This window comes from Camelus dromedarius, chromosome 32 (genome assembly GCF_036321535.1).
Source record: "Camelus dromedarius isolate mCamDro1 chromosome 32, mCamDro1.pat, whole genome shotgun sequence".
Classification (NCBI taxonomy): Eukaryota; Metazoa; Chordata; class Mammalia; order Artiodactyla; family Camelidae; genus Camelus; species Camelus dromedarius.
The window spans coordinates 6,586,555-6,600,541 of NC_087467.1; the positions used below are offsets into that span (position 1 = coordinate 6,586,555).

Genomic DNA, 13,987 nt, shown 5'->3' on the forward strand with positions numbered 1-13,987 from the left:
ATCACAAAGTGGACTTCAGAAAATATGGGTTCTCAGCTTGTTCCAAGCGGTCCCTAGCTTTAAAAAAAAAAAAAAAAAAGCAACACATAAATCCCCTAGTTTATCTGAGTAGATTCTGGGATTAGGAAGGAAAGAACATTGATCATGTTAATTGAGGTTAGTGTAACCCTGGCACAAAACCATGCTGGGAAAGGCAATCTACCTTACACCCTAAGACTCCCTACACATTCTTGTCAGCTATATCAAGAACATAAGACCCTGACCATGCTTTGCCTGGGCTGATTATCAGTGAAAAACCTTGAAAGATGAGGTTTGAGACAAAGAGCAGGCCTTGTAGAAAAGAGATGGATTCCCCAAGCTCAAGCTTTCCCTTTAAAACTTCCATGGTTGAACCGACTCTTCAGAGGTGGTTTTGGAGAAACACTGAGTCCACCGTCTCCCCAGGTGGCCAGCATTCTGATGAAAAGCAACATTTGTCTCTCTCGAGTATTGATTTTTGGACCCGAGTTTGGTAACACTAAGAAGGGATTGGAAGGCTTTATTGTAAGATTTGAGCTTGTGCTGGGTGATTCTCAGGATGTTTTAGGGAAATCAGGAGCCCGTTCTGGATTGGGTGCTGTCAGGAAGTGGGGGCAATTTGGTGATTGGATAGATGTTTGGCAGTTTTCATCTGGAATGCCAAAGGATTAAGATTGGGCTAGAGATAACATTGCTAAAGGAACCGTAATCATTTAGTTATAAGAGGAAGACATTAGCAATTTTCATAGTTTCACAGTGGCCTTAACTCTGTCTTGTTCCACTACAGTCTCAGAATGGCCTTGTCTGATTATTGTTCATATCTGGTGAGGACTAGTTGAAGGTTTTGTAGGAACATTACAGCGTGGTATGAAAATTAATAAAGGGAAACCTAACTAAAATGGAGTTGGGAGACCAGAATGGGGAGCTCTCTCTCACTTAACACTCAACCTCAAAACAGACCCCAACAGGAAGAGAAACCTTGTCTTTCCAGCAGGAAGTGAAGCTACTACTAGGAACAGGAGCAGAAAAAAGTTTCTCCCTGCTTGGCAACAGCTCAGCCAATGAAAAACCACTATACTTCAAACTCCCAGTTTCCTCCAATGGACTTTTAGTTTGTAACAGCCCCTCTCAACTTCCTCTTCTCCTCTATAAAAGAGTCTTCTCTCTTTCCTTTTACTGGGCTTGTCTGTGGTTTACCCATAGTTGTGTGACCTGAATTGCAATTCTCTTCTGTTCCCAAATAAACTCATTTTGCTGGTAAAAAATAACTGACTTATTGTTTTAGGTTAACACTAGCTGTCAGCTTCCAAGATTATCTTTTTACTTTCTCAGTTTCCAATTTTAACCGTGGGCAGATGAAGTCAGCCCGGAAGATATGTTATTCTGTGAAATTCAGATCCACTGTCAATCCATTCATCAAAGGTTGTTTTAGAGAACATTATTGTTGAACTAAAATCAGTTACTTCATATTCCTTTTGTTAGAAGATGAACTGTTGAATCATCTGATGTGACAATGGCTATTGGGAAGTATTTACATGTAAGGGATAATCAGCCAAAGTATCTGGTCTCCTAATTTCTTTGTTTCCTGAAACATTTTAGTACTATTAAAGATTCCAGAGAAGTCTGTAGGAATGTAAGTACATTTTTCTTTTAAGATAATGTGTATTCCACCTTGAGCAGCCAATATTATGTCGAGAGCAACTCTATTTTGATCACTGTCTTTCTGAGTTTATGAAATTTGGAAGGAGAGCTTCCAAGACTTTGGTGGCATTCATTTCCCTTTGCTATTACTTCCTTACCCTAACATGTAGCATCCCCCCTCCTCCTTTTTGGTGGAGACAGAAACATACCTTCCTAGGTGTGACACAATAGGGATTTTAGACTTTCGAATGAATGTCATGCCTGTTGTGGTGTAAGCCATAAAAAAAAGTTGTTAGTAATTGAATCTAATTAACCAGGAAATCAACTGATTTTTTTACAAGAGAAAAGATACTAGAGGTAACTGGGTGGCATTCAAAGGAAAGTGGATACAAACCCCAAACTTAGTTTTATTATATGTTTTAACTAAGTCACACATACAAGAAATCACACTAGGTATGCAAATATGCATTGTTCTTAATTTGAGGCCTATATTTAAAATTGAGAAGTATAGTCAGAGGACACAAGATACGAAAATTAATCATAATTACCTAAAGGCATAAACAGTATTTTGAAAACAGCAATAATTAACAATATTAATAAATATAGATCCTACTACATGGTGTGAAAAGCCATGGTACACTCATGCACAGAATACTGTGGGAGCCCAGAGCAGGAGCAGCCAAATCAGACTGAGGACCAGGGAAGAGAGAAGAATTGGTGCTTTGGCTATGTCACTGAGAGCAAAGCCTAGCTGGGGAGAGAAAAGATACATTCATATGCTCATATATGTATTATATATATTCATATATGTATTACATATTCTCTCCTCAGACAGATTTTGCTCTCAGTGACATATAAGTATAATTACAAATAACAGACTAGTAGTGTAAGCACTAAATAAGCCATTCAAGTCAGTTAATGACTCAGGAAAGAACTCGAATGCACTGGACTGATTAGGAAAGGAAAGGAGGTAGGATTTAAGGTGGGCTTTAAAGTTCAGGCAGAATTGAGATAGAGAAGAGGGGCAGTGGGAAGAGCTGGAGTCTCAGGTGAAGACACAATCTGGGAGAGAATGTAGCAATTTTGGTGGCCTCAGGGCTCATGAAAAGGAATATTGTTGAAAATACTTTTAGGTCTTGGGAAACAGGTTAAAGTTGAACTAAGTTAAGGCTTAAAACTAGACTAAGTAGATTGGATTTTTTTTTTTAAAAAAAGATATAAAAGGAGAGAAAGAAGAATATAGGGACAAGAATTGATACTGGAGTGAGAGGAAGGAGAGTTGACCTTACCTCCTGAGGTATCTCTGAATCTCAAGCTGTAGAGACATTAGAAATGGGAAAAAGAAGCTACACTTATAATCAACCAAACACATAAATAGGCATATTTGATGCCTACTTGGGCAAAGTTCTAGAACAGTGCTTCTCAAAAGATGCTTTAGGAATTCCTGTGCTTTCTTACATAACTTTCTTGAAGTTTCTTACATTAATATTTAGAATATGACAGTATTCATCTTTCTGTTCCCTTTGTGAATTATCAGAGTTAAGATAAGTATGTCAAAATGTTGGATTAATTATAAGATTTCTAAGATTAATTTATTATATAAATAATACATAAATTAAAAAATAAAAGCAAGATAGACAGCTTAAGGGCTCCAATCCTGACCCTCTCTCTGATGCCACTATTCATGTAGTGTGTATTCCTCCACCTTTTACCATGCATTTACATACTTATGAATTCATATAAAATACACACTTTTGTAAAACAAATGTGCTGTACTTTTCCTTTTGCAACTTAAAAAAACTCACCCACCACTGGCTTTATCAATCTTTTGAACTGCTCTATGTATTCTGTAATACGGTGTATCACACTTAATTTAGCAATTTCCATGCTGTGAAAGTCCCAAATCTCCACTGTTACTGAGCTGGGCCATACAACTAGCATACAGCTCCATGGGCAAACATGCTGGTGTTTCCCTAGCATTGACGAGAAATAGTGGAATCGCAGGGTCACAAGAAAGGTGTATTTTAAAAGGTAATATATCACACCAGTCTTCCAAAGTGCCTGTACCAAATTTACACGCATATATATTCAGATTAATAATTAACCTTTGCACAGTTTCTCCCAGCAGCAGGGGTCTAGGCCTCGCAAACACCATCCCGCCTAAGCGATGAGCCAGTGGGCACGCCCCCCACCGCCTCTCTTGAGCCAGCCTTGGCCCCGCCCCTTCCGCTCGGAGGTCCCGCCTCTCGGCCTCCCCTGTTCGCGGGAGGCGGGGCGCGGACCGACCGTGACGTCACTGCCGGCTGGACGCCATCTTGCTGGGTTGCGGCCGGTCTCGGATGTGGCGGCAGCAGTGGTGAGGGCGTGGGGAAGGGTGGGGTGAGGGGGCGAGGCCGCAGCGGGGGCGGCGAAACTCTCCTCCCCTCAGCCCCACCGCGTGGGACGGCGTGAACGCGGTGTCGGAGGGATGTCCGCCTTCTCAGAGGCGGCGCTGGAGAAGAAGCTGTCGGAGTTGAGCAACTCGCAGCAGAGCGTGCAGACCCTGTCCCTGTGGCTCATCCACCACCGCAAGCACTCGCGGCCCATCGTCACCGTGTGGGAGCGGGAGCTACGGAAAGGTGAGTCTCCCGCGTCTCTCGGCCTGTTCCCTGGTGCACCCGGGACCCCTGCCCCGTTCTCCCCCAGCGACCTCAACTCCCGTCTGCCCCGCACCCCCCTTACCCAGCGCTTCCTGGCGTCGGTGGTCTGCGGGCAAGGAGGAGCGCCGTGCACTGCGCTTCCTGCAAAGTCGATGCTTAGTCTGTGTTGTTGAATAGGGTATAAAGGATTGAAACTTCTGTTGGTTTAACGCTGAAACAAAAGGCAGGGGCTCAGTACTCCGCACCTAATTACTGTCAGGAATTCAGGCAGGCAGGTATTTTCTTCATTGTATATATTATAATGGAGGATAGGGGAGGGGAAAGAATTGGTGTGGGGTTGGGGAGTACTTCCATTATTTCTGTATCACATCAACTCAGTCTTATAAAATTAGTAGAGGAATCGAGTTTTAGAGCTAGGGAGTCTAAAATAAGATGCGTGGTGCAATGGAAAGAACCCTGGATTTGTAGATTTTAGAGGACCTAGATTAGGGAAATGTCTTATTTCTGGATTGCAAGTGCCTCACCTGAAAATGTGGGAGTTAAATTAAGTGATCTAAGCCGTTTCTTGCTGTATAATTATATGCCTCTAGGGCAGCGTCTTTATTTTGCAAGGCATTTGACAGTGCTCGTGTAAATGAAGTTAACTTTTCTGAGCAATAGTCTCCTGTCACTAATACATCTAGAAAAATCATTTTACTACTGCAGAGAAAATTTATCCATAAGAGCTGATTGTATGATAGTGCGACTGAAAATTAAAACATTTCATTTCTTTAGCCTGAATTTGTACCTTAATTCTTAACTCGTTAGACAGAGTTTCAGACATCCTGATGTATCTGATGTGATGGTCGTTTACTAATTAAGGGTTTTAACAAACCGTTATTAATCAAAATAGTTGCTTGTGTGCTGATCCATATGAAAGCTATATGATATATTAATATGAGCCAAAATGTGGCATTGGCTATATAGAATGGAAACAAACTGTCATTTTCTTGTGTATTTGCTTGTGGTTAATCCCTTAGAAGAAATTGATTTAGAGCCCTGTTTTTTACTTAATATGTAAGCGTATGTGTATTGGCTCTCAAGGAGGAATCCACCTGTGAGTGGTCAAAAAGATTTGAGAAACACAGGTATGAAAGTCTGGAAAATAGCTGTGAACTTTGAGAAGGCAGGAATTGAAAGACAATCCCTTTTATTAGATATGAAAATCAGCAACAGGTTTATACTGTTTTTTGGAAAGAGTGTAAGGATTGTTACCTACACTATTCTCTGCCGCCGCCCCCCCCCCACGACTGTTCTTAAGAAATACCACAATTAGTAGAAAAATGGCAAAACTGTTAAAGGCATTTCACATAAGAGGAAACCTGAAAGACCAGTAAATGATACTTAATCTTACTAATCAGGAAAAAATAGGTCAATGAAGTACCACTTTATATCCTTTGGTTTGCAAAATTAAAAAGTATTACAATACTAAGATTTGGTGAGGAAGAGGGGAAGCAGGACCTCTCTTACACTGCTGGTTGTAGTGTGAAAAGGGAGATGAATTTAGCAACCTCTAATGAAGTTGAAGGTGTATCCTTTAACCTAGCAGTTCTCCTTCTATGACTATATCCCGGAAACTCAAGGAATTACGTTTATTGTAGCGTCAATACCCGTATCAGATAAACAGTTTAAACATCTCATTAGTTAGAGTGTGGACAAATATATTTTGACATTCATACAATGTAATACTGTCCAACAGTTTTCATGAATAAACTAGAGCTGTGGGAAACGACATGACTGAATTAAAAAATAACAAAGAAGCAAAATGTTGAGCTAAGAAAACAATATGTCATTTGGTGAAAGTTTGAAAACATGCAAAACAGCACTGTATTGTTTACAGGTACCTACAGTTAAAACATGCACAGTAATGATTAACACCATAGTCAAAGATAGTGGCTACCATAAGGGAGAAAAGAAATGAAAATGGATCTGTGTTGTCTTATATTACATATATTTAAAACAATTTTTGAAACAAATGGGGGAAAATGATAAGATGTCCTATTAACTGGCTTTGGAGACGTTTCCATATGTTTAAACGTTTCATAATTAGAACAAAAATTAAAGACATGTAAAAAGATGCTTTAGGAGGAGAGTAATGTTGTGTGATGATGGAGATGATAGAAGCGGTAGTAATAGCGGTGGTGATGATCGTGCTGTTGCTGCTGCTGTGCTTCTCAGCGAGGAGTGGGATTATCTGCCAAGGGTTTCCTTTCCACGACACATGACTGTGCCTTTGGAGGGCATAGCTTTTACGTCCTCCCCCTTCTCTGCAGTTTTCCTCATCAACTTTAGGATCGTCCATCCCTTACAGCATAATAACGATAATCTACTGAGGGCTAGGCATTGTTTTAGACATTTTATTGTAATATCATGAATCCTCCCGTTATCTCTGCAAAACAAGTATTTTTGAAAGGAACTAATCAGACTTGAAATAAATCAAGAAATAAACTGTGGAAAATTAGTTGAACATTTTGTATTAAGCTAGGCGTTCTTTAGTTTCTTGAAGTGCTTAAAGAAGACAAAAATGTGATACTAGTAGGGAAAAAATTACTGCTCAAAATATAAGAATGACTAGGTAAAATATGTCAGATATGGTAATCATTCAATTATGAAGATTTTCCCTCTTTTTATACTTTCCTTATTTTTGTCTCCTTTAAAGAAAAAGAATTTCTATTTGGAGGGATATACGCCATGGCCTTTATGAAGACCAAAGGAACTATTAATTTCCCTGGTAAATGCAATGGAGTGTAAACAAAGACATACATGACCATTTTGTTGTTTTGCATCAGTTCTATCGAGATATAATTAACGTACCATAGAATTCACCCATTTGGTTTTTAGTATATCATATGGTTGTAAAACCATTACCACAGTAAATTTTAGAATATTTTCATCAACCAAAAAGAAACTCCATGCCTTTTAGCCAACATCCCCCATTCCCTCCACCTTCTCTGGCTCTGGGCAACCACTAACTTACTTTGCTCCTATTGATTTCCTTAAGTGGAATCATAGGATATGTAGTCTTTTGTGACTAGGCTTCCTTTGGTTGGGGATAAGGTCTTCCAGGCTCATCCTTGTGTGTATATTGGTACTTCATTCTTTTTTATGGCCAAATAATAATTCATTGTATGAATATCCATCAGTTGATAGACATTTGGGTTGTTTCTACTTTTTTGGCTACTATGAACAATATTGCTGTGAACATTTATGTACAAGTTTTTGTGTGGATGTGTTTTAATTTTTCCTGGGAGCAGAATTGCTAGGTCATATATGAACTCTCTGTTCAATCATTTGTGGAAATGCGAGACTTTCCATAGTGACTTCCTTATTATACATTGCTACCAGCAGTGTATGAGGATTCAATTTCTCCACATCTCTAACAGCACTTGTTAGTATCTGTGTTTTTGATTATAGCCAGTCTGTTGGATGTAAAGTTCCTTGTGGTTTTGATTTCCATTTCCCTGATGACTAGTGATGTTGAGCATATTTTCATGTGCATATTGGCCATTTGTATGTCATCTTTGGAGAAATGTCTATTCAGATCCTTGCCCATTTTAAAATTGGGTCATTTGTCTTTTTATTATTGAGTTAAGCATTCATGTACTTTAGATACAGATCCCTTGTCAGATCCATGACTTGCAAGTATTTTCTCCCATTCAGTAGGTTGTCTTTTCACTTTCTTAATAGTGCCTTTTGAAGGTGATTGTTTTAAAGTCAGTTTCTCAGTAGTGGGCTTAATTATAAAACTATTAATACACATCATTAATTAAATGGTATGTTGCATTCATTGCTGTAGAAATATCAACCATGAATGTACCAGAATTTGTAAAACAACACTGACATTTGAGCTCTTTCCTACATGCAAACACAACAGCAACAGATCTCTGCAAGAGTTGTAGACAGAGGATAAGTAGGAAGTTCTTTGCAGTGGATTAGACATTTTAAACATAACATTTCAGTTCATAACTTCCTTTTGGAACGAGGTAGGATAATAAAGTAAACATTTTAAACTCTTAATGTTTTATGTCTGCAGAGCACTTTAAGTGATTTAAAATTTTTTAAATTTTTTGTTTGGAAATGTATGAAAAAGATAATAATGATGAATTATTTACTCAGTCACCTTACTGTCATCTAGGTTTTTTGGTCACTTTTGGTTCTTCAGCTTAACTCTTGGCTGTTATCAGCTACCTGTAGTTTTGTAGTTTTGTTCTTTTTTTTTTTTTTTTAATACCTTTTCCTTAGTCATTTTTGTCTATAATAACTGAGAAACTAAGAAGAAAAGTACCATTCTTATGTTAAATACTTGGACTTCTCAGGTGTATTTTTAAAAATACAGTATATTTTAGTATGTAATAACATGCACATAATACAGAACTTAAAAGGCACGAAGGTTATAAAGGAGTAAGGCTCCTTTCCATTCCTCTTTCCTGCCCACTCATTTTCCTTACCCAGAATCAATGTGTTAACAGTTTATTCTTCCAGAATTTTCTGTACATAGATAGTCATATATTTATTTTACAGTTTCTGTCTCTCTTTCATGTTTAAACAAATGGTAGGGTATTATGTAGGCTTCTCTGTGCTTTTGCCTCTTTCCTTTTTAATGTATCTTTCAATTTGTGATGTATTTGTATATATGATACTGCCTCATTTAAAAAAATGACTGCATTGCATTCCATTTTATGGATGCACCAAAATTTATATAACCGTTACTCTGTTGATGAACATGGGTCGATTTTTTTATCTTGCAATTCATAAATATTAATTTATGCTACTAAATATTCTAGTTATTTTCTTAATGGTTTCAGCTGATAGAAGTGGTAGGCATTGGTTTGTCACACCATTTTTTTTTAGTAAAAACCCCCATCCATTTGAAATGCCTCCTGTATTTCTCAGTTTTTATTTGTATTTGGTACAGTTATAGACTGTCATTCTGCTCCGTTCATCTGTTTACTCTGTACCACTGTCACACTCTTTTTTATGTTTTCGTATCTGGTAGGACATCTCTCCCCTCAACTGTCCTTCCTCCCCTACCTCCTGCAAGTTACTCATCTTTTTTATTTAGAGCTGTCTGTGTCTTCTTGTTTCGTTTTTCCGTATAAACTCTAGAGTCTTGTCTTTTGCAAGAAAAAAAATATTTTGGTATTTTATTAGCTTAAAGAGAATTCACATCTTTATGATGACAAATCTTAGGCTGAGAACTATGCAGTCTTATTCTAAATGTATTTATTATAATTGTTTAGATAAGTGGTTCTCAGACTTGTTCAGATACTAGTTCATGATGCTTTGTAAAGCTCTGTAAAGACCATCTTGAAATGCACATTTAAGTTTTACAATAACATAACTTTGTGCTAAATGTATCTCATTTAAATCTAGTACAGGCTAACAGAAGAAAGCATCAAAGGATTAAGTCATGTTATGCAAAAGAATTTAAAAGTTGAAAACATTTGTATGAATTAAGGTTTTGGTTTGGTTTTTTGTTTGTTTGTTTGTTTTGGGTTTTTTTGGTAAATTTGGAAAATGGTTTGCATTGGTTGATTTTTGTGATGACATTTTGCTCCAGTTCAAGGAATATCATTCTCCTTCAAGAGTATGATTTAGAAATCTTATCTATTTAATTCAATATGCTTTTTTTTGTCTCTTTAGTGTTGGCACAAATCATAATGCATACTGTATTCTATTTTATACATTATTCTTTAAAATAAGTGAAATTTATTTAGTCAGTCAAGGACCGTATTTTTGCTGAACTATCAAAAAATTCAGTTTTCTTAGTAGAAAATTAGTTACTTAACAGCACTTGAGATGGTTAATTTTATGTGTCAAGTTGACTGGGCCACAAGGTGGCTGTAGATACGTGGTTAAACAGTATTTGGGTTTGTCTGTGAAGCTGTTTCTGGCTGAGATATAATATGTGAATCCGTAGACTGAGTAGAGCAGATTGGCCTCCTCAGTGTGGGTTGTCGTCTTCCAGTCAGTTGAAGGCCTGGAGAGAACAAAAAAGTTGACCCTCCCATGAGTAAGAGGGAACTCTTCCTTCTCTTCTGCCTTTGGACTCAAACAGAAACCTGGACTCTTGCTGTGTCGTGAGCCTGCTGGCTTTCAGACAGGTACTTAACGCCACCAGCTTTTCTGGGTCTCCAGCTTGCTGACTGCAGATCCTGGGACTTGACAGCCTCTATAATCACATGAACTAGTTTCTTACAATACACACACACACACACACACACACACACACACACACACCCCTTACTTGTTTCTCTGGAGAACTGTGAGTAATACAGTACTTTTCCAGATTTACAACAATTTAGTCATCTTAATGTAGATTTAATCCAGGTATTGTTTTAGAGTTTTAAAAATGCAATTGATATGCTATAACTAACACATAGAGAACTCTTAATGATTAAAAATAATTTCATTTATGCACTTATAATTTGATGCTTTAGATGTAATTTTTGTTTTTTGCTATCAGTATGCTGATGACTCAATGATACTTTTTTTTTAAAGCCTCAGTCTCGATGTCACCGAATGATATTTCTTGAGCATCTCAAATTCATCTTGTACAAAGCAACACTTTGTTGTCTTTCCCCACTCTTGTCCCACTTCCCTGTTACTCTTCCTGTCTTTCTTACTTCAGTGAAAGGGATTACTGTCTACCAGTTGCCTAAACTCAGAACTTCAGGATTGTCTTGACCCCACTCTTCATACATGCTTCACCTCCAGCCGTGTTATTGCTCTTTTAGCAATATTTTCTTTGCCTCTTCTGTCCCATCCCACTGCCTGGGTCTTTATCTTTAAGTAGAACTCTTGCAAAGAGTGCTCATAGCAACGTTATTCACAATACTCAAAATGTGGGAACAACCTGAATGTCCATCAGTGGATAAATGGATTTATGTGGAACATCCATGCTGTAGAATATTACTCAGCCATAAAAAGAAATGAAATACTGATTCATGTTGTAATGTGGATGAACCTCAAAGACAAGTGAAATGAAAGAAGCCAGGCACAAAATGTGACATATTGTAGGATTCTGTTTATAAGAAATATCCAGAATACGTAAATCCACAAAGTTATTTCCAGAGGCTGAGGGTAGGGGAAGAAGAGGAATGGGGAATGAATGACTTTAGTGGGTATGAGGTTGTCTTTCGGGGTGACAGAAATGTTTTGGAACCAGATATAGGTGATGGTTGCATAATCATGTAATTGCCCTTTGATTATACACTTTAACATGGTTAATTTAATATTATGTGAATTTCTCCTCAATTTAAAAAAATGATGTAAACACGTTGCACTTTTGTGTGTCTGTATGCTTTTGTAGTCTCTTCACTTTTTCTATTTCTACTCTGTCTCCTACCTTCTGATATGCTGATCTCTGGGCAACTTCTCTCTGCAGCTTTCCCTAATTTTTTCAGGAAGAATTAATTGTTCATTCACCCATAGTCCCTAATCCTGTTTTGGGAGGTGAGGTTCTTTTGTTTTTGTTTTTGGTTTTTTTCCCTTCCAGTTCATATTCTAAACTTGTAACAAGTCTAGTTTGAATTGATAACAACTTATCTTCAGTAGCATATTCAGTCTGTTCCTATACAACTTTCTCCGCCACTTTATGTTATCCTCACAAACTACATCTTTATATGTTGCATGTCCTTCATCAGACTTACTGCTTTATACATTTGTATTCTAAGTTATATAGGAAACAAAAAGAGTTACAAACTGAAACATAAAGTAACTTATGAAAGTTACTTTACTGATGTGATTTATTTCTTTATATGGCTTCTAGTTACTATCTAGTGTCTTTTCACTTCAGTCTGAAGGGCTCCATTTAGTATTTCTTGTAGGAGAGGTCTACTAGCAACAAATTCCTTCAGATTTTCTTTAGCTTGAAATGCCTTAATTCTTCAGTTTTGAAAGATGGTTTTGCCAGATATAAAATTCTTGGTTGACAACCCCTTCCCCCTACCATTATGTAGTTTAAATATGGCATCTCACAGCCTTCTGGCCTCCATAGTTTGATGAGAAATTGTTAATCTTATTGAGGCTCCCTTGTACATGACATGAGTCTAATTGCTGCTTTCAGAAATTGTCTTTTGACAGTTTGAACATAGTGTGGCTCATTGTGGGTCTCTATTTGTTGTTGGGAGGTAATTGGGTTTATTTATTTACTTATTTTAATGGAGGTATTAGGGATTGAACCTAGGGTCTTGTGCTTAGCATGCACTCTACCACCAAGCTGTAACTTCCCACCTTTGGTAGGTCTCTGAGTTACTCCTACTTGGAGTTCATTGGGCTTCTTGAGCTTCTTGGATTTGTAGATTCAGTTTTTCCTAAAATTTGGGGAGTTCTTGGCTATTATTTCTCCACATACTCTTTATGCATCCTCTTCTCTCTCTTCTCAGACTCCTGTAATGTTTGTGTTTGTTGGCTTGGTGTGTCACTCTGTTCACTTGTCTCCATTCTTTTCCTTTCTGCTCCCCAGACTCCATTTCAAGGGTCTTGTCTTTATATTTGCCAGTTCTCTCTACTCTTGACATTTTCTGTAGTAATACCTCCTACGTGCTTACTGCTCTTATTGTAGCATTTATCGTATAGTATCTTGATGATTCTGTGTTGAGTTTCCTATTACTGAAGAACTGAGCCTATTCCTTTGTTTCCTCAGAATTGAGTGTACAATAGATTCTCAGTATGTGTTGAATGAGTTATTGAATGAATGTTGGAAAGTGTATAGAATCAGACTTTTACAGCTAGAAAGAGTATTGTAGACTGTTTTGCTGTTTCTTTTAAGAATAGTGCCTAAATTAGGAGCTTCTGACATCTTAAGGCAAATAATGAACTCAGTTATAAGCACTTCTCTGGTTGATAAAGACTTGAAAAAATTTCCAGTTTTTTCAGTCTATCACATTGTTCTGAAATATATATAACATAAAATTTAAAATTTTAACAGCTTTTTCTTTCTCTTTGTTGTGGTTAAATATACATAATATATATTTTTCATTTTAACCAGTTTTTAAGTGTGTAATTCAGTGCAGTTAAGTCCATTCACATTATCCTCCAAACATCTTCACTATCTCCCTCCAAAACTCTTTTTATTTTCCCAAACTGAAACTCCATACCCATTAAACAATAATTCCCTGTTCTTCCCCCAACTCCTGGCAACCACCCTTCTGCTTCTTGTCACTCTGCAACTCTGGTTGCCTCACTGAAGTGAAATCTTACAATTTATTCTTTTGTGACTGGCTTACTTAACTTAGCATAATATCCTCAAGGTTCATCCATGTTGTAGCATGTGAGAATTACTCTCCTTTTTAAGGCTGAATAATGCTCTTGTATGTATATACCACATTTTATTTAATCATTTTTGATGATACAGAGTTGCTTCCACTTTTTGGCTGTTGTGAATAATGCTGATATGAACATACTTATAAGGATACCTGTCTGAATCCTTTCTTTAATTCTTTTGAATATGTGCACAGAAGTGGAGTTGCTAAATCATATGGTAATTCTATGCTAAATTTTTTGAGGAACAACTATACTGTTTTACATTCCCACTTGCAGTGCACTAGGATTCCAATTTCTGCACGTCTTTACCAGTGCTTGTTATTTTCTGTTTTTCATTTTTGTTTTGAAAAAAGATACTGTAGTAAGTGTAGTGTAGCATTGGT

The 13,987-nt window shown here is 37.4% G+C and overlaps 1 protein-coding gene across 2 annotated transcripts in view; it reads left to right on the top strand.

Annotated features, from left to right (window-relative positions):
* Positions 1 to 3,979: 3,979 nt before the first annotated feature.
* The window catches only part of RPRD1A (regulation of nuclear pre-mRNA domain containing 1A), a 55,776-nt gene continuing 45,768 nt past the window's right edge, over positions 3,980 to 13,987 (top strand). Inside the window, exon 1 of one of the 2 annotated variants that reach the window (XM_031438949.2) lies at positions 3,980 to 4,277. In XM_031438949.2, the coding sequence (XP_031294809.1) occupies positions 4,127 to 4,277 (151 nt within the window). In that variant the 5' untranslated portion in view covers positions 3,980 to 4,126. The remainder of the gene's footprint in view (positions 4,278 to 13,987) is intronic. The other variant, XM_010977447.3, reaches the window with a different exon arrangement.